Source organism: Triticum aestivum, chromosome 3A (genome assembly GCF_018294505.1).
Source record: "Triticum aestivum cultivar Chinese Spring chromosome 3A, IWGSC CS RefSeq v2.1, whole genome shotgun sequence".
Lineage (NCBI taxonomy): Eukaryota > Viridiplantae > Streptophyta > Magnoliopsida > Poales > Poaceae > Triticum > Triticum aestivum.
Window position 1 is genome coordinate 676,387,876 of NC_057800.1, and position 19,755 is coordinate 676,407,630.

The 19,755-nt window shown below is 45.6% G+C and overlaps 1 protein-coding gene and 1 long non-coding RNA gene across 2 annotated transcripts in view; one reads left to right on the forward strand and one right to left on the reverse strand.

The window, feature by feature from the left end:
- Nucleotides 1-3,717: 3,717 nt before the first annotated feature.
- On the forward strand, nt 3,718-6,932 carry LOC123063135 (uncharacterized). The gene is made up of 3 exons (XR_006430090.1): nt 3,718-4,297; nt 4,382-4,558; nt 6,081-6,932. It is a non-coding gene; the product is annotated as an uncharacterized lncRNA (long non-coding RNA).
- LOC100037559 (MADS-box transcription factor 51) overlaps nt 5,392-19,755 on the reverse strand; it is a 36,394-nt gene continuing 22,030 nt past the window's right edge. The window contains exons 2-5 of the mRNA XM_044486878.1: nt 7,547-7,628; nt 7,128-7,177; nt 6,948-7,044; nt 5,392-5,840 (exon numbers count right to left, since the gene is read on the reverse strand). Of these exons, the coding sequence (XP_044342813.1) occupies nt 5,751-5,840; nt 6,948-7,044; nt 7,128-7,177; nt 7,547-7,628 (319 nt within the window). The 3' untranslated portion in view covers nt 5,392-5,750. The remainder of the gene's footprint in view (nt 5,841-6,947; nt 7,045-7,127; nt 7,178-7,546; nt 7,629-19,755) is intronic.

A 19,755-nucleotide genomic window follows, 5' to 3' on the forward strand; every position in this document is an offset into this window, starting at 1 on the left:
GAGCACTTGCCATTATCTGGTCGCTTTAGTTATGTAGAAATGATAAGATTTTTAATGATAAAAGTACTTCTCTGATGCAGGTTATCTACAGATGTATCGGGACTCTTCGTTTACGGTCCGCTCTACAACACGTGGAGAATCGAGACTTGTTTACGGAGGTGTGTACACGATAGAAGGATACGGCGATGGATACTTTTGCCCAACATAGGTGGTAGCATGATCTTAGGATTGGCTCACCTCCATACATACTCTACATGTTTCTTTTTATTTCACCTTTTTATTTTTTATTTGTGCATGAGGACTTTGTTTGATTGTGTGCATCTTAGTTATGCAGAGACTGGGTGTAATGCTTAAACCTTTTAGGTAATAAGAGCAACTCCAATGGGGCGACCCATTTCGTCCGCGGCTATCCATTTGGGTCGGCGCGGACAGAAAAGGCGGCCCAACGCGCCGACCCAAACAGACGCGCGTCCGTTTTTCATCCGCGGGAGACCCATTCCCGACCCATTTTTAGTCTGATTTGCATCGCCGCGGACACGCGACGGACGCGCACGCGGTCGCCTACTCCTGTCACCGGGCCCGCTGGTCTGTGGCACATTGGCCTCCCTCCGGCCAACAAGCAACCCTCGCCCCCGCCTCCTCCGTCACCGACGCTGCCGCCCATTTTTGCGGTGACTCTTCCAGCGGCCGCCGCCTCCACATCCGCCCAGCAACGCCGCCCCTGCCCATAGTCGCCCACCGCCGCCGTTTTGCCGCCGGGGAGCAAACTGGTTCCCGCCACCGCTTCCCCCACCGCACAGCCGCCCGCGACCAAGAAGACGCCTCGCCGCCCCCGCCACATACGACTGGCACGCTCGTCGAACGCCGTCACACTCGTCGGACGCTGCCAGGGCAGCTAGCTGGTCTGTGCGCACTGTGTCTCCCCTTGCCAGCTGTCTCCTTCTTCGACGCCCGCAAGTTGTTCGATAGTTTGCCAAGGTACGAAAATGGACTCCGCCGACGAGTTCTTTTTCCACAATTTCATTTGCGACTACGACGATTCGTTTGTCCGATGACGAGGAGGAGATATTGGCTGTCGTGTTGGTCCATCACCACCTCAACAACCAGTGGCCGTTATTCCATGGCTCCATTCCGGGCCACCTTCCGGCGTTGAATCGTAACCGAGAGAGTGGGCATTTCCTTCTCTGGAAGGACTACTTTGATACAACAAACCCGTTGTTCAAACATCACAAATTCCGCCGCCGGTTCCGTATGAGTAGGCATGTTTTCAACCGTATTAGAGAGGGAGTGGTCGTCTATGATGACTACTTCGAGTGCAAAGAGGATGCCTTCGACAAGATTGGTTTCTCCTCTTATCAGAAATGCACTGCCGCCATCCGAATGCTTGCGTACGGAGTGCCTGGTGATCTCATTGACGAGTACGTCCGTATGAGCGAGTCTACATGCCTAGAGTCCCTGTATAAGTTCTGCAAGGCTGTGATTGCTGTGTTTGGCCCTGAGTACTTGAGAGAGCCGACAGCTGCAGATACAACCCGTTTGTTGGCGATAAATGCTAGCAGGGGGCTTCCCGGGGATGCTTGGCAGCATAGACCGCATGCACTAGGAGTGGAAGAACTGCCCTTCTGCTTGGCAAGGGCAGTATAAGGGACATGTCAAGGCTTGCACTGTCATACTAGAGGCCGTGGCGTCTCAAGATCTCTGGATCTGACACTCTTTCTTTGGCATGGCTGGACCACACAATGATATCAACGTGCTTCAGCGCTCGCCGGTGTTTGCTAGGCTTGCCGAAGGCAACAGCCCACCGGTGAACTTTACTGTCAACGGATACAACTACGACAAAGGGTACTATTTGGATGACAGTATTTATCCTTAGTGGACCACTATTATAAAGACAATACCCAACCCTGTTGGAGAGAAAAGGAAAAGATTTGCCCAAGAGCAAGAGAGTGCTAGAAAGGATTTCGAGCGTGCCTTTGGTGTTTTGCAATCTCGATGGGGCATCGTTCGGTATCCTGCTAATATTTGGAGCACGCAGAAACTATGGGAGATGATGACTGTTTGTGTGATCATGCACAATATGATCGTAGAAGACGAGCGCCCGGAACGCCTGTACGATCAAGGCTTTCAGTTTTAAGGTGAGAATATTGTGCCTGAGCATGGAGTAGCGGCAACATTTGAGCAGTTCACTCAGTTTCATGAAGACATGCGTGATTGGGAAACTCACGTGCAACTGCAAAACGATTTGGTTGAGCATATGTGGAATCATGTTGGCAACCAATAAATGTATCTTCTTTTATTCGTTTGCAAAACTATGTGAAACATTTTTATTTTTATTTGGCCTGTAAACTATACTATTTATTTGGGCGGACTATTTTGTTTGTTAAATTTTCATTTTATGTTGAATGCAATGCAAAATTGGGCGGCCAGTCGGCTACGCCTGCACATATGGATGGGCGTGTTGGACCTGCTGCCGACCCATATGAAAAACAGGGCGGGGCCGGGTGAGCGGGCGACCCAAACGAACAAAAAGCGGACGAAATCGCCGTCCGTTTGGGTCGGCCCGTTGGAGTTGCTCTAAAGCGGGACCTTTTCGAAAAAGATTCCACTGACTTGTGGGCCTCGCGTGGCTGCACCTGCACGACGTTTGCTCCCATCCCACTAGTACGATGGGACGCAGGGCTGTGACGAGGGACGTCGCTTCCTGTCCAGGCCTCGGCCACTAGCTAGCACCAGCAAGGCGATGGGAGCAAACTCCCAATCTGCAAACGCGACGAACCGGCACACGGGACATGGCGCCGCGGCCGGTGACTCATCGTACCACTCCTACTCCGCTGGCCAATGGTGCGTCGACACGACGACGCGCATTGCTCTTGGCTCGGGCCCGTGGTCAGAGCTGCCGACATGGTGCTTCCGGTACCCCACTCCCAGCTCCCAAAAGTGCAGTACAAAATGCGGCGCACCGCCGAGGCCTGCCTCTCCACTTAGCCGGGAGCCAGCCAAATGGCGACGCGCGCCTCCACTCCGTTCGTCCAGGCGTCGCCGGCTGAGTGGTACGCAAAATATCTACCGTCTCTGTTGTTGATTTTTTTTGGAGATCGAGACCTGTGTTCTTGCATCGTCGCCGCCATCTGTCCGTCGCCTTGCTGGTCTCTCTAGATGCAGCAAAATTAGGTTGCCGCATCAGGTGTAGGCCGATTTAGGTAGTGCGTACAGTAATACAGATCTCATAAATAATGTAGATCGTGCATGCGTGCGCTGGGGGCGATGAGCTCGATCTGGTCGTAGCCTCGCGGCGGGTCGTCGTTGGTTCACCGCCGGCCCGTCCGTGGAGAGGGTGCAGTGCGGTGACCACCGTGTTTATTCGGCCGTGCCCACTAGGAGTAACGCCGGCGCGCTGGCCAGAACCACGGCGTTGGGCGCCAGCCGCGGACGCACGCACGCGCGCTCCGGCAGGAAGAAGCAGAGCACCGCCGCGCGCGAAGCACAGAGACAGAGACGTACGTCCGCGCGCTCAGGTTCGCCCGCACCACGCATGCAGATCGATCAGCCGTGTTGTCCACAGACCACAGTCACCGCTAATTAAGCTCGCTGACGCTGCTTTGGTCCCGTTACGAATTCGTTCTTTGCTTCCCTTTTTCGAGTCGAGTCACACACATGCATGGCTGCCCCTGTATGCCAACTTGCCAAGATTCGTGCGGCGTCTCCCTTTGCCTGTAACATTCAATACTACATGTCCAGTCAGTCCAAGTAGTAGCTGCTTGCTTGACCCGGGGCACAGCCCAAGGGGCAACCCGCCGCCGTCGATAGTTCGCCTTTTTGGTGAAAGGCCTGTCGGCGGGAGGACATGCCCGATATGGAAGGGACGTCGCACAGTGACCCCGGGGCATATGACGCATATGTCCCCGGCAGGCAGCGTGACTCGACTCTCTGCCCGGTCGAAACGTATGCCTCTACCAGCGCCCGACGTTTCAACCGCGGAGACCCGCCACGCGACAAGGCGCGCGTGGGCACGGACCGGCGCCAGGCCCCAAGCTGCTGCCTGTTTATTACGACGCGGCTTCCTTCCTTGGCCTGGAGCTGCTATCTATCTCTGCCTCCTTCCCCCTTCTCTCCCCGTCCATTTGCTGCTGCTTCTTCTCGAGTTTCTCCTCTCCCGCCCTTCAGTCTCTTTGCTGCTCGAGTTCTCTGCTGCTTTGGTTGATGTTGTTGCTCGTCTCATGGACAAGTGCTGTTGTTGATTTTTCATGATATGCACGAGCGGGGGTTTGATTTCCATCGCCGCGGCATGAGATGAAGGGTTCGTCCACAAAGCTCAACCTTTTCACGCGCGTCGATCTTCTGTGGATTTACCGTATGACACAGACTATATGTTGCGATGCAGTAGAGCGCACGTGAGCGAGGGCGTCCTTGCCCGAGGCCAAGAGGAAGGAAGGAGGACGGCGCGGCGCATCCACGGTTCGGTCCCGTCCCGGCGAGGCAATCGGTGCAGCGACCGCACCGTACGTGGTCGAGCTCGCAGATGGGCGTGCCGCCATTGCCGGCGCCGGCACCGTGTCAGGTGTGTTTTGCTCGCCCGTATTATTCCATTCCCCGATGTTCACACGGCCGATCTGTACACTTCGAAATGTTTTCTTACTCGGCCGGTTTTACAAATTAATTAAAGCACATCCACGAAAATATTTACAGTGTTACTAAAAATTGTTCATCTAGTGTAAAAAATGAACTGCTTGTGTTATTAAAAATTGTTCATCTAGTGAAAAAAATAAACTGCTTGTTTTTAGAGCTTAGAAAAATAAATATCTGCACAAATCTCAGTGTCAGATGGAAGGTACTCGACGATCCAACTAATTCTAGGTCAATTAAGAATTAGCAAATCTGTGAAATAAATTGCCAACTCTATGCATTATTCTTTTTTTCACAAATCCACGCACAACTTCTACGGAAAACTTACATGCTGCGAGAGAACCAGTAACCACCTGAAAAAAAACTAGGGAATAACTGACAGCAAATGGGACCAGTCCGTATGATTTTTGTACAACTAGTGTGTAAGAATAACGTTGCTCTTTCCCTCAAAAAAGGGAAGAATGGCATTGCTCATATTTCTTCGGGATTAAAGCTGAACTTTGTTGTCTTGCCTCAACGCACTAGATAAACGAAAACATGCTTTCTGCATAACATGTCCATCGAGATTCAGCAAAACACTAATATCAAGAGGCCCAGCCCAAAGCCCAATCTGGTAGACCCAAAGAGAAAAGAACAAAGAGGCTGCAAATTCTGGAGCGGCAAATGCAACAGAAGGTAGGTCCACATCTCATCATCCAGGAAGGCTACTACCTTTTTTGACGGATTGCAAGGCTCCCACTTATTTCATCTTCTTTTTTTCGGGGAACCACTTATTTCATCTCACATCAGCATTATGGGATCACAAACCAGCCTTCACTTACTGACACAAATAAGTGCATTAGGTTATATATAAGGTGCATCCACATAAACTGATTTCCCATTCAGTTCCATACGACAGGAATAGCGAAGGATGACAACAGACTGATAGGTTCACATAAATATCACATATAGCTCGAACAAGGCACAAGGTAAAACAACCCACTAGCCTTTTATTGAATTTGCCCTTACTGCCATACACGTTACAAGCAGCAGCTCTGACAACTCTTTCATACCCAACTGGGGAAGAGTGTTGCATCAGGAAACAGAGCATTGCTTGTACCAAATGCAGATACATCACATGACTGCTCTCAGGTCCTTCCTCGCTTCTTCTGTCCCCTAGGACCGTTGGAGTTCTCACCACCCCTCGTGCTTGCGCCGCTATTTTGTTGCACCAACATCTGCACTCCAGCCAAATAAGAAAGCAAAGCTTGTAAATAATCTTGGTACATGGATACAGAGGATCTATTCTGATGTCTCCATTTTGTCTTTGTTTTTAGTTTGTACACTAAATTGCCTTGTAAATAGTCTCTGTGTTGATTTAACGCTCCAACCAGGTTCTGTTTCAAAACTTAGTTTCCTATTTGCTGGTAACTGACAGGGATCTATTCTGATGTCTCCATTTTGTTCTGTCATTTCAGGCAGCCTGCAATGCAAACCGGCTTACTAATGCTACGGAATAACCTAGACAATTCTCAGATAAATGGAAAAGGAACCCACTTGTCACTGGCTTATGGTAAACTTCAAGAGTATCCTGATTCCAGTATAGCCAGAAGATATTTTGGCATCTGCTGTTTTGACATCACATGAATGTTCATACTTAACTTAGTCCTACCAAACAAAGCTTGCTCACAAGGTTTTCATTATCTTTGGCACGAGGTCAGATTTCTTTATGCATATGTGTGTCTGTTGCTTGGATCATATCCACAAGTACAGTTCTACTCAATCAAGGGCAGCACACAAACCTTTATGCCCTGTTTGGCATGGGTACACTGATTTGAGCTAAATACCGATGCCATACATCCATTCCAAACAGGTTCTTATGCTGAATTTAGAAAATCTACTAGCAGTTGACTCCTTTTGAGTTACGATGAAACTATCAAAGGCAGTCACATCCATAGTGAAGTATCCAGTGAGCTTATTTTGCTCTACCTATCATTTACCAACACATAGTCTCTAATATAGCACACACATTCAGCCCATTATCTCAAGATCTAAGTACTTTATTTAACTTTGCTATAGTAGAATTGATAATAAAAATGGAAACTGCATACCCTACATCAGTAGATAATAACATTATATGTTCAGTAGGAATTAAGTTATGTCTAGTTAGGGCATCAAGAGCAAGACTGGAAACCAAGATAGTGATAAAGCTGTGAGCTACTGAATTAGTGAAAATAGCTGAAAACAGAGCCATTTTTCTGATGGAGCAAACCAACAGGAACCAGAGACTTGATGCATTGACACAAAACCTGATTACAGGTGTCAATAGAGCCATTGAAGTGTACCTTCTTGGATTTTGTATTCCTCAAAGCATCTGTCAGGAGTTTCTCCAGTTTCTCTAGCTTATTAGCATCTGAGACATCAGCATTGTTTTGAATAGACCTGCAGGATTGCACACAATCAGTTTGTGGAAAAACACAGTAAATAACATACTAGAAGAGATTATGAAAGGTCTCAAGGGCTACCAGGAAGCGATCTCTTTAAGCGTTGACTGTATGTTTGAAGGATCACCATCCTGGTCCCGAACCAAAATATTGTGTCAGAGATATGTAAGTATATAAACAATCATATAATTTGGATACCATGGATTCAAAATGGTGTAATTACAATTATAGTCTTAGGTTATAGAATATAAATGGCTTATTTGGATAAACTAGTAGCTACCCAAAAAACCTATATTTGTATTCATTTTGCTGGTCCTTGATTATAAACACTTCATCATAGGTGACATAATCCTTGATCACAGACACTTCATCATGCACATCATACTTCCATGGCAAATTCAGAAATATAGACTGATAGAACCATGATACTTGACAGTTGCATATTCCACACCTAAACAAGCTCTAAGATATGCAATAAGAAAAGCTATAGATTATTTTACATTGTTGCTACTTGCATCGCCTCCATTCACGTTCGTTCCAGCTCCTGCAAATCTCTGATAGCGATCATATGTACCTTCGATGCTGAAAACAAATGTACCACATTAACGTTTGGAAACTCACTGTACTAAAGCTGTAAGACTCTGACAGGCGATTTCAAACAAAAATATCTAAGTACTCAGGAGAAACAGTAAAATATGATTAATCTCTTTCTCTTTTATAATTTGGTGAAGACTGCATATAGGTCTTTCAAATAAAAATTTGGTGAAGACCTGCATGTAAGACTCTGACAGGCGACTTCAAACAAAAAAACTAAGTACTGAGGACAAAAAGTAAAATAGAATTCATCTCTTTCTCTTTTAGAATTTGGTGAAGACTGCATATATGCCTTTCCAACAAAAAATTGGTGAAGACCTGCATGTAAGACTCTGAAAGGCGATTTAAAAAAAAATTGTAAGTACTGAGGAGAAACAGTAAAATAGAATTCAACTCTTTCTCTTTTATAATTTGGTGAAGACCTGCATGTAGTTTCATCATATCTCAACCTGTGCAAACAATAGCTACATAGTGTAAATTTAGAAACTTTTGTACCACTTTTCTCTTATAAAAGCCCCCTCCTTGGGCCCGAGTAAACCTGATGATGGACAGCCCAGCCCAATGACCCAGCCCGAGCCCGACCCAAAAAAATGGGCTGGGCCGGTCAGGCTTTGCCTTTTTGGCCGGGTTTGGGTTCATTTTACCGGCCAAAAGAGTATTTGGGATGGGCTTGGGCTTCCATTTTCGTGATTATCAGGCCGGGCTTGCACGTGCGTAGGCTAAACAATAGTGTTCAGTCAGGACTTTCGGCTTCACGCAACTTTTTGGGCCGGGCTCGGGTTTGAGAAAAGATATATTTTCGGGCTCTGGGCTAGGCTAAGGCTTGTAGTTTAAGGATCGGGCTTTGGCAAACCCGGCCTTAAACCCGGCCCGATATATGATTAGGTTTAGGCCCGAAGGCTGTTTACCTCCCGGAAGACGTTTTCCCCTCGGCATTCTCCAAGTCTTCGCCCAAGAGTTTGGGCTTTTGGGAAAGATGTTTGACCTAGAGTACAATACCCAACATGTATGGTATTACTTGCCCCCGTCGGCTAAAACTTCTATCAAGTTTGTAGCTACGAACCATTATATGGATAAGATTAGTAAGGATGTTCATAAATACCTTCTAAGCATGTAGGTAAGAACACATATAAGAAGAGAAATTAAACCACATATACATTCCTTTCGAACAATATTATTGTCTCCCTTTTAGACTTTAGAGTGTGTCATCTTCACAAGCCCTCGCTCAATGTTTTTCTTTGGTTCCATAATGTTTGCATCATCCTTGGAGGAGGGCTAGAACAACTACAAGAAAACTAGGACCCTCAATAAAACCGACCTCTTAGCCACGTAAGATTTAGTTGATCTGGTGAGGTTGACTCTAAGAAGTTCAAGATATTTTCTTAGCCACCTAAGAGAAGTCACTTTTCCCAATAGAAGCATAATCGATAATATAGGGCTTCAAGCATTCCCTCGTAGAACTATCAAAATTGTAACAAACATAGGTTGTCAATCTACCCACTCCATTCGTCGTGGGTGCAATGCGGTGAGCTCAAGATGGTGGTAGGCAATTCGAGCAAAAGGGGGGCATCTATCTTCATAGTGGGTGGGGTTTCTATACTCCGAGGCGGATCGGGCACCAAACTTAGCTTAGATCTCCAGGAAAGCCCCTACATAGCTCAAGAAATAGTCCTACATGATGACCATTGTCAGTCGAAATGGATGGTACAACTTCAAGATGCATCACATTAAAAATGCAGTCGAATATGTTGATATCCTCAATATTCCTACTTCAGTATGACGCACAACAAATATGCTATCAAACACATCTACATCACCATAATGACTCTAGACTTATTGGGCACCTTGTTCATGAGGCAAGCTTGTGGAGTCTAGCATACCTGCCTAGGTCATGCACACCAACATCGTGTGGTGCACCACGAGGGTTTGAACAACCACAGTATTTGCAACTCTCATATGAAGTCCATGCACTTGATATGGTAAGGGTTCCTAACTCCAAGAAATGTTAATGACTACAAGCATACCTTCTTGTGAAAGCGCCCTAAAAGATCCATGGTGAAGTAATATTTAAGTCATTAACTTGCCCCGAAGAAACTTCTCACCCTATAACAAGTAGAGATGGGAGAAGTCCCCTGGTATACCCCAAAAGGAGTTTTACATGGATAAGCTATGTGATTGGTAATTCCACACTTCAGAGGTCACCAGTAACACTAAATGAGTCTTGAAGCGACCATCAAGTAATATGAGTTCCTATACATGCAGGAAATCATATTGGAAGAGGCTAGGCGAACTTGTGGTAACAATTGCATCAGAGTATGTTTTAGATAAAACCACCATCAAGAGTTGATTGAAAGAAATGTTTCATTCGAGCTACTTTCTAAGATTCGCGGGAGGTAAGAAGCCATGGGAACTACCCCAACATTCTCATAACGTTGAAGATCCTCCAAGGGGAAGTCTCTCAAAGGATCATCCTATAAACTATTGAGGCTATTGAAGTAAAAAAGTTGAAGAAATGGTAAGCCACCATGTTGGGTTTCCCTGACGTTTATGAGCATGCCACAATAGTTTGTCTATGTCGTGAGCTCGATGTTGGGTAATCTCCCCTTCGTTTCTCTTATTGGTACCTCCTGTGTTGGACAGTCCCTCGAAATGAGCTGAAAGGATTCACCTTTTATAAATGTCTGCATGTCTTGTGTTGACAATGAACATGGAAGCCTCCCTAGGTTTTGAGACTTGCCTAGAGAAATCACTTTGCACTCACAAAGTCCGAGTAAGACTGCCTGAAAGGTGTAAAAGGGTTGGTGCATGAGCTTGGCCTTTGATGTGTACAGTCCACAACACAAGAAAACTATTGGATACCACTGCATCAGATGTGGTTGACTCATGAGATTGTTCTATGTCACTCATTTGTGCAAATCCGGGATGAATGTGAGCCACAAGAAAAGCAAACCCATGTGGAGATACTTTAACCACTCAAGGAAGGACTCGTGATTGTATTGCCCCTATGAGGGAAGCATCGTTGCCAACGAAGCATGCTATCAAGGGAGAGTCTTTGAGAACACCCCAAAAGGAGTCTTAAAGGGACAAGTTATGTGACTGATTCCACACTTAAGAGGTCACTAGTGACACTAAATTAATGTTGAAGTGACCATGAAATTACGCGTAGTTCCTATGCATGCATCACTAGCTTAATTATATTGGAGAAGGCAAGTGAACTTGTGGGAACAATTGCATTGGAGTATGTTTTGGACCAACCACCATCAAGAGCTAATTGGAAGAAACATTTGATTGAAACACTTCTAAGATTAGTAGGTGGTAAGAAGCCATAGCTAGTATTTCGCCACCCATCATAAAGTTGAAGATCCTCCAAAGGAAAGCCTCTCAAAGAATCATCGTTGAAACTATTGATGTTATTGTAAGATTAGGAGAAAATTTGAAGAAATGAGAAGCAACCAAGTTGGATTTGCCCGAAAGTTTATGAGCATGCCACAATATCTTCTCTCTGTCGTGAGATCGATTTCCATCTAAAATAGAGGGTAACCTTCCCTTATTATGTCTTGTTGGTACCTCCTATGTTCGGAAAGCTCTTGAAATGAGCAGTGAGTTCGCCTTTTTCAAGCATCCGCAATAGGATCCAACATAAATCTTCATCCTTGGGTTATCATTATTAACACAAAAGAAGCATGGAACAACCTTTGAACTGAGATAGGCTCGATCTACCACTCTTCACTGTGACCTTTTGGAACACATACCACCATCAACTTTCTCTTCAACCTAGATGATTACAATATCATAAGCGTAGTATGAGAACAATAACATACCATGCTAGAAAACATGAGCCCATGCCTTAAAATCTCCAATGCAAGGGGGCTACGTTATTCAAGAAGCCTTGATTCCCATATGACCATACCATGATTCAGTGGACAAGAGCTACGATGACATTAAAATCCCCTCACAAAAACATTAGGACCCTTTGACTGTTTATTAGATGGCAACAAGGCATGATTGTGGGGAGCGCTTGCACGAATGTGGTGATGTATTAATTGGACTTATGCTATCAAGGGATCCCATGTAACGAGCATCGCGGTGGTCCAATTATTTTACAAGTGGCCACCATTATTGCTAGTAGATTGTCTCTACTACATATCCATCAGTATAAGAGTGTATGTCTGATAAATTGAAGGTTATGCTTAATGTGACCCCCCCCCCCCTTGAATGGAATGGTGCAATTTTCATGCTCTGTCTCCATACCCAGAGGTGAGCAACAAATTTAAGTGCCTTTTGACCCTCTTGACATGAACTTTAGAGCCCTTTGGCTCAGAGACACCTCATAGTACGAATCTTAATATCAAGGAGTGACATCGAGGTGCATCGCAAATGTCAAGGCCAATAATGGGAAATGGGATGTATTTAGGCATGTGATGCCATACTTGGGTTAGCACCTCATGTCATTTAGATAGATGAAGATACTAATGCTCTATTAGTTTCTAGTGTTTCACAACGTTAGGGCTTCACCCGAGGGGCCAACCAGATAAATGCAATTCCCATAACCAATCAGGAGATGAAGAATCGTCATGTTTAGCTTCAGGATTAGGATGTCCATGTTTTCTGTTGGAGGGCCTTACTGGTAGCAGTCCAATCCTTGTCGCTCTTCATTCGTGGCCCCACCAGGGGTCTCTAGCATGCTTGGCTACAGTTGGACATATGCAGGAGAAAAAGGATGAAGAAAGTTTGTTCTAAAAGATAAATGCCAGCACATGAGAAAATACACGAAAAGTGCATCTAAGCTAGCTAATGAGTTTTCATGATTAATGGTGAGACAACCAAGGGGACTTACTATTTTGTTGAGTCTATTTTTGTGGGATTAGAGAGGCATACCGGTTAGTCGACCCCGATTACACTGGTGGTGCTTCTATCTAGATAGAGTCGAGCACATCCTCCTCTAGGTCGAGCACCTTTCTGATATGGGCACGGGCCACCTGGTGTAGCAGTAGTGGGCCATGGGCCACTCATTCAACACCCCCTCAAGACGGGCTATACATATCTATCATTCCCATCCTGTCACACGCCAAATTGCATTCTTTAGTTCCTTATCCTTTTGTGAAGCAGTCTACATTATGTTGCCCTGAACTCACATGCTCTATCTTGATGATCCCAGCATCTAGTTTTTCTTTGATGAAGAATTTGTCTAGTTCCACATGCTTAGTTGTATCATGCTGCACTGGACTCTTTGTTATGTTGATTGCCGATTTGTTATCATACCACACATTCGCACAACTAGTCTTTAATATCTTTAGTTCTTCTAATAAATTTATGTTCCACAACATCTCACTTAGCCCTTGAACAATAGCTCTATATTCAGCCTTGGTAGTTGACCTAGACAAACCAACTTGTTCCTTCTTCATGATACTAAGTTCCAACCAACACGGAAACAAAATCCCAAGGTTGATCTACATTCATCTATGCAACTTGCCCATGTTGAAGTGTATATGTAGTTGCCTTGCCTTCTCCATCAGTTCAGACTTTTGGTTGTGTTGGCTGCATGAAGCTTAACATGGTATCATAGCCTAAGGTCTTGGGCTCACGTCCTCACTTTTGTTATTTATCCAAAAATTGTTGTCACCCCCGCTTTGTCTAAGTATATGCCTCTTGAGCCATATCTTTGAGTCTATTCGCATGTTAACTTCCTGTGTCACACGCGAGGAGGTGTTGAAGTATATATGTGGATTGCCTAGTCCTTCCATCAGTTCGCACTTTTGGTTGCATTGGCTAGTGAATGAAACTTACCAACCCAATTTGCATCACAGTACCTATCCACAACGAGATGCTTGTTACCCTCAAAGAACAATCCCGTTCAAGTACGTCATAATCATGTGCACTGCTTAAAGATGATCACTCCTAGGTTCACCCATGCATCTGCTTACCACTTCCGCAGCAACGTCGGGGCGTGTATGGCATAAGTACAACAACCTCCCAACCAATCTTTGATACCTCTCCTTATCCACTAGCTCTCTTGACTAAGCCATCACTTTGTGGTTTTGATCAATTGGAGTTGAGGAGAGCCGACATCTTAGCATTCCTACATCGCTTAGGAGATCTAAAGTATACTTCCTTCGAGATAACACAATCCCCTTGCTAGACCTGGTGACCTCTGTGCCCAGGAAGTATTTGAGTCGGCCCAGATCTGTGACTTCAAGACTTATCCAAACACTCTTTCAGCCTTGCTATTTCTTCTTTTTCATCCCCTGTGATAATAATATCATCCACATATAAAACAAGTATAGTGATTTTCCCTTTTCATCTCTGTAGAACAGTGTATGATCATCATTTCTCTTCCCATGCACCATATTATTGACAACACATCTAAACTTGTCTAACCATACTCTCGGAGACTATTTTAGACCATAAAGAGCTTTCTTTAACCTACATACCCTGCAAGTAGTCTCAGAAGTAGAGAGCCCAGGTGGGATCTCCATGTATACCTCCTCCTGCAGGTCCCCATGCAAGAAAGCATTCTTCACATCAAGTTGATGTAAAGACCACCCTGCACGAAGACCAAATCCTCACATTGTTCATCTTTGCTAATGGGGGCAAATGTCTCGTCATAGTCAATGTCGTAGGTCTGGTTGTACCCCCTTGCCATAAGACTTGCTTTGTACCTTTTCACTTCCTTCTGCATTTTGCTTTACAGTGTATACCCACTTGCAACTAATTGCCTTCTTTTCTATTGCAAGAGGTATTAGTACACATGTCTTGTTCTGAGTTCATGCCTCCATCTCCTCTATCATAGTTGCTCGCCACTTTCGATCTGCTTTTGCTACCTTACAATCAGTTGGAAGAGACACTTGCTGAAGAGAAGCAACACATGTTCCTGATGGGTTGGCAAGTTTGCCCATATCAACGCTTGCCTCTCCTCCCTCCCCATGTTCCTGATGGGTTTCTATCTACTCTCTGGAGGGACTCACACGAGTTTTGACAAGCATAGGGGTGCCTTCTATTGGAATTTGGCTGATAACAAGCGCAAGTATAGGTTGGTGAAGTGGAACCTTATTTGCAGACCCAAGAGCCTTGGGGGCTGGGCATCATTGATACATCGATTATGAACAAGTACCTTATCATCAAGTGGTGGTGGAAAATCATGACTGCCCCAGAGCACCCTTTGTGGCTTAGTATTCTCAAAGCTAAATATTTTCCTGTGTCTAGCCCCATGCCTGCTCCTTCGGCGGGTGGCTCTCAATTTTGGAAAGATCTCATCAAAGTGCGCCCGTGTTTCAATCCTTGGTTAAATTTGTCGTCCGTAATGGCAAATCTACCTCATTTTGGTTGGATTGGTGGTATGGGGAGTCCACTCTTGCGGTGGCGTTTCTGGTTCTTTTTTCTTATTGTCCGGACCCGAAGATCTCTATCTCTGAGCTCTCCGAGAATAATTGGGACCTGGCCCTTCGACGCTCTCTGTCTCCTGAAGAGTTGGATGACTGGCAGTGCCTTGTTGCCCACTTCCCTTTGCTCTCGGAGGGGGAGGACTCGGTGGTCTGGCCCCATTCTGCCGCTGACCGCTTCTCTGTGAACTCCCTGTATGCTAAACTAGTCTCAGGCTCTCCTACTACTAAATTTAAGTCGATTTGGCACTCACGGATCCCTCCTAAGATAGAAATCTTCCTCTGGCAAGCGTTTAGAGGAAGGCTGCCTGCAGCTGATCAGATTCGTAAACGGAACGACCCTGGTTCTGACAGATGTGCTTTGTGTTGTGCGCTCGAAGACACGGATCATATCTTCTTTCAGTGTGCCCTGGCCAAATTCGTATGGTGTTGCATCAGGACCTGGCTTCACGTGTCTTGGAACCCCTCCTCTTTCGCGGATCTTAGGGCCTAGCCAATGGCCTTTCGGGGACCTCTAAACGGGTTTTCTGGGTGGGGTTTGCTGCGATCTGTTGGTCGTTGTGGACTACTAGAAAAAGTTTACTATTGAACACACCTTCCCGGCTAAACCTGTTGACTGCTTATTTAAAACTTGCATGTTCTTGCAGCAGTGGAGATTATTGACTAAGGAGGTCGACCACAGGGCTTTTGATCTGATGACTTCGAAGATTCGGGCTACTGCTTCTTCCTTGTCGCAACACAAACCCGGAGGAGAGTGAAACTTGTATGTCCCCTCTGCTGGCGTGCTTTTCTTATTCTGGCCTGCGTGCCATGTTTTCGCTTGGGAGCCATGTACCAGTACTGCTGCTGTTATTGTTCGTCTGCTTGTTTGGAGAACACTGCGTGCTGGCTTTATTTATAAAGTCGGGCCGATGCCTTTCATCTAAAAAGAGAAGCAACACATGCTTTGTAGGTTGGACATAATGCTTCATAGGAGACATAATTTCAAATATCAATGACATAAAAACCCTACCATTCCTCTAGTATCCCTACTTTTGCTTGAATACCTTTTCTCAAAGCAATTGGCAAATGAATTGACCCTTTTGTAGTCACTGACTCATGTTCAGCCTGATCCCCATCAAAGGAGATTCAAATCACATCGTACTATCCCGTTATTCTGTCTATGGCTAATCTAGTTCCCCCCTGATGTGCAACATCATCACCTCGCCTCTGGAATACAACTTTAGTTCTGGATGATCTAGTTGCCCCCCCTTATGTGCAACCTATGTTTTTAAAGCGTCCCTAAGGCGACGCCTAGGCGACGCCTAGGCGTCGAAGCGCTCCCCCTCCGCTTTGGAAAATCGACCGCTTTGGGCGCCTAGGCGTCCAAAGCGCCCGCCTAGGCGTCGCCTAGGCGCCAAAGCGCCCCCCCCTCCCTAAGGCGGTAAGGCGTCGCCTTAAAAACATAGTGTGCAACACCATCACCTCGCTTCCGTGAATACACCTTTAGTTGCTCATGTTGGCTCTGATATCCACCTTGGTAAACTACCGATCCGGGTGGGAGCATCGCCTGCCCCAGCATCCCATCAGTCACAACTGGTCCCCACTCGGTGGTATTATCAGTTGTTGAGATTGCTGCTCGCTTCGCTATATTGAAATATCACTATCAATTGGTTGATGCATCACTGAATCGGCACCACCACAACTACCACCACTCTCCCCCTCTTGACCTATCACACGAGACAGGGTATAGTCAAGACTGTCAAACAAGCGACTAACATCAATTTTCTCGGCGTAAAATGGTTCAAATTCCCTAAAGATGACATCCATGCTCACAAAGGTCCTCCATTCAGAAGGAGTCCAACACTTGTAGCCTCGCTGCCCAGAAAACTACCCAATGAAGATACACATGACTACCCGTGGATCCAATTTGTCCACAGATGGCATGTGATCCCTGACAAAGAAGAAACAACCAAACAGCTTGGGAGTAACCACAAAATCATTCTTTCCAGGAAGTAACTCAGAAGGTGACTACCCAATACTCTTGATGATGTGCGATTGATCTGGTATGCCGTAGTCATCACAACATCACTCCACAAGAATTTCGGCACATTCATATTAAACACCGGTGATTGGGAACCTCCAGAATATGTCAATTCTTCCTTTCTTCCACTCCACTTCTGAGGAGGAGTGTCCGGACATGAGGATTGATGCAAAATCCATTGCTCTGCTATGAAAGTCCCAAACACGTTGTTCACGTTACTCAACATCATTATCAGTTCTTATCACTTGTATCTGAACATTGAAGTTATTTTTCGCATAGGCATAAAAATTCTTGAAGCATTGGAAAGTTTCATCGTTGTTATGCATCAAATCGATCACATACGTGAATGGCAGTCAATAAAGGTCACACAATACTTTACAACACTAACCGACACCACATGACTTGTCCACGCATCTGAGTGAATACACATGAATTGGGATATACGTTTAAGTCCCTTACATAAGACGTCCTCGTGTGTTTTGCTATCACACAATTCACACTTTAGCTTGTTCTTGTCTACTCCATTCATTACATCAAGAAACAACTTATGCATTTCACCAAAGGATACATGCGCCATTCTGAAGTGATGTTTTTATCATTGAGGACCCTCTTTCTTCCACAACTGCCGCAAACACCAAGCTTCCCATCTGATAAAAGCTCTCACGGTACATGTACAACAGTCCCATACGCCTTATTCCAGTCCCAATCCTCCTTCTAGTCGAGCTGTCACGAATCTAGCACATTCCTTTGTCAAGTGTACTTCTGGTTGATTAGAGCACTTAGAGACACCAAATTGACTGAGAAGGCTAGCACATGTAGGACTGCAGGTCACATAATTTTAGGTGTACATTGAACTATCCTAATAGCCTTAACAGTCTGCAATGTCCTGTCACCTGTACATAGGGTGTTACTTGGAGAGGGAGTTTGCTGATCATATGACTAAAATTCTGTGAAGTCACCTGCAACATGTTGAGATGCACCAAAGTCTAGTATCCATTCCAGATTTTTGTCAACAACAATTGTGGCCTTTTCAGTGTTGCCCTCATTTGTACATATAAAATGAGCCAAACTTGGAGGACTAGTATCCTCTTGACTATCATGTTGTTCAATATCGCATGTATCCTCTAATGTCTGCAACACTTCGCCAAGGGAAAGCAGCAAAGCGCACACTTACTTCCACATACTTGTTGCACATGTCCATAGCAAACCAACGCCAATTGTCGTCACCTCCTATGCCTCGCACAACTCACACCGGTCCATCACATGTAACCTCTTACGGTCATGGTCTCCTCCTATCCTTTCATCTCCTTTATGCCTTCCTCCTTTCTCTGCACCACACGAACATCCATCATCCGGCCACACTGAATCCATGATTTTGGTCTCCTCCGCCAAGTCGTTTGACATATCCACAACATAACCACCTGCCATGTTCCTCCAATGTAGCCCCGCATAACAACTAGCCTTCCTCCTTGAATAGCCGCACGCAATAGCAACACCACCAGCTCCTACTCTACACTCCAAGACAACAACATAAACTCTCACAACAGTCACTGCCTCCTGCTCCCCTCCAATCAGCAGCAACTCTTCGTCGCCTCCAGCACCACAGTAACACCACCTCTCGCTCCTCTGCCAAGCCGCGGAGAGCCCGGAACCTGGAGCGGCAAGAACCATCAAGAGGAAATCGGGAAAATCATCAATACTAAGCACCGCCATCGCCGTGTCTGCACAATCTCGCCACAGTGCACGCAACTCGCATGGACTCGCCCCTCCTCGACACTGCACCCTGCCGCCTCGCCAGATCCAACACCACCATCACCGCCTTCTCCACAAGCCACACGCTCTGATACCACGTGGGATTGGAGGAGAGACATATCAGTCAATCAAGCTCAATTGCACTGGCGATGCTTCTATCCAGACAGGGTCGAGTACATCCTCCTCTTAGGTCGAGACATCTCTTATATGGGTCTGGGCTAGCAGTACATGAGCCATGGTCCACTCATTCAACAATTTCATATTATGTCACCATGCTAAGTCGAAAAAAATTGGTGACTACAAAAATGAATTTTGCCTAGTGCTCAATAGTTAGTAATACTCTCGTATTTTAGTGGATCCAAGATTCCACTTGAATCTAAGGACAACCGTACTATCTATAGAGGCACACCCATTAGAACTACGAATGAGCACATACACTATCTTGCAGCAACCTCTCGCGTTTTTCCGCTCTTATTATCTCATTTCAACCACTTTCCTGGTACCTTCGGACCAATTGGTTTAAACTATCAAGCCTAGTGATCTGAGAGAGTTGTTGAGCGAAGTAGTTGTTTCCACATTTTGTTTTCGGAACTACTTAGTCTTATCCATAACTACTAGGCACCACATCATTTAGGCATATCTCTTTTTAGGCCTGGTACCTCCAAGGGTTTTCCATGTTTGGAACTTCCGAGCTAGTAAGTTTTTCCAACCAGTGTAGTTCCACTATAGCTCTGGCACATTTGAGTGATGTTTTTTGGAATCTCCGGTCTGTGACCTATTCGTTTTCCACCAAGCCATTTTCAAAGGATGAACTGTTAGGTAAATACCTTTGAGCAAGAGTTATTTTGAACATCTGACACCTATGAATGATCTTCATCCGGCACCTCCATGTAGTTGGCTTCCAAAGGTGATTTCGGACCATCTGGTACCTGCAAGTGCTATGGACACTTTCGGAGTTGTC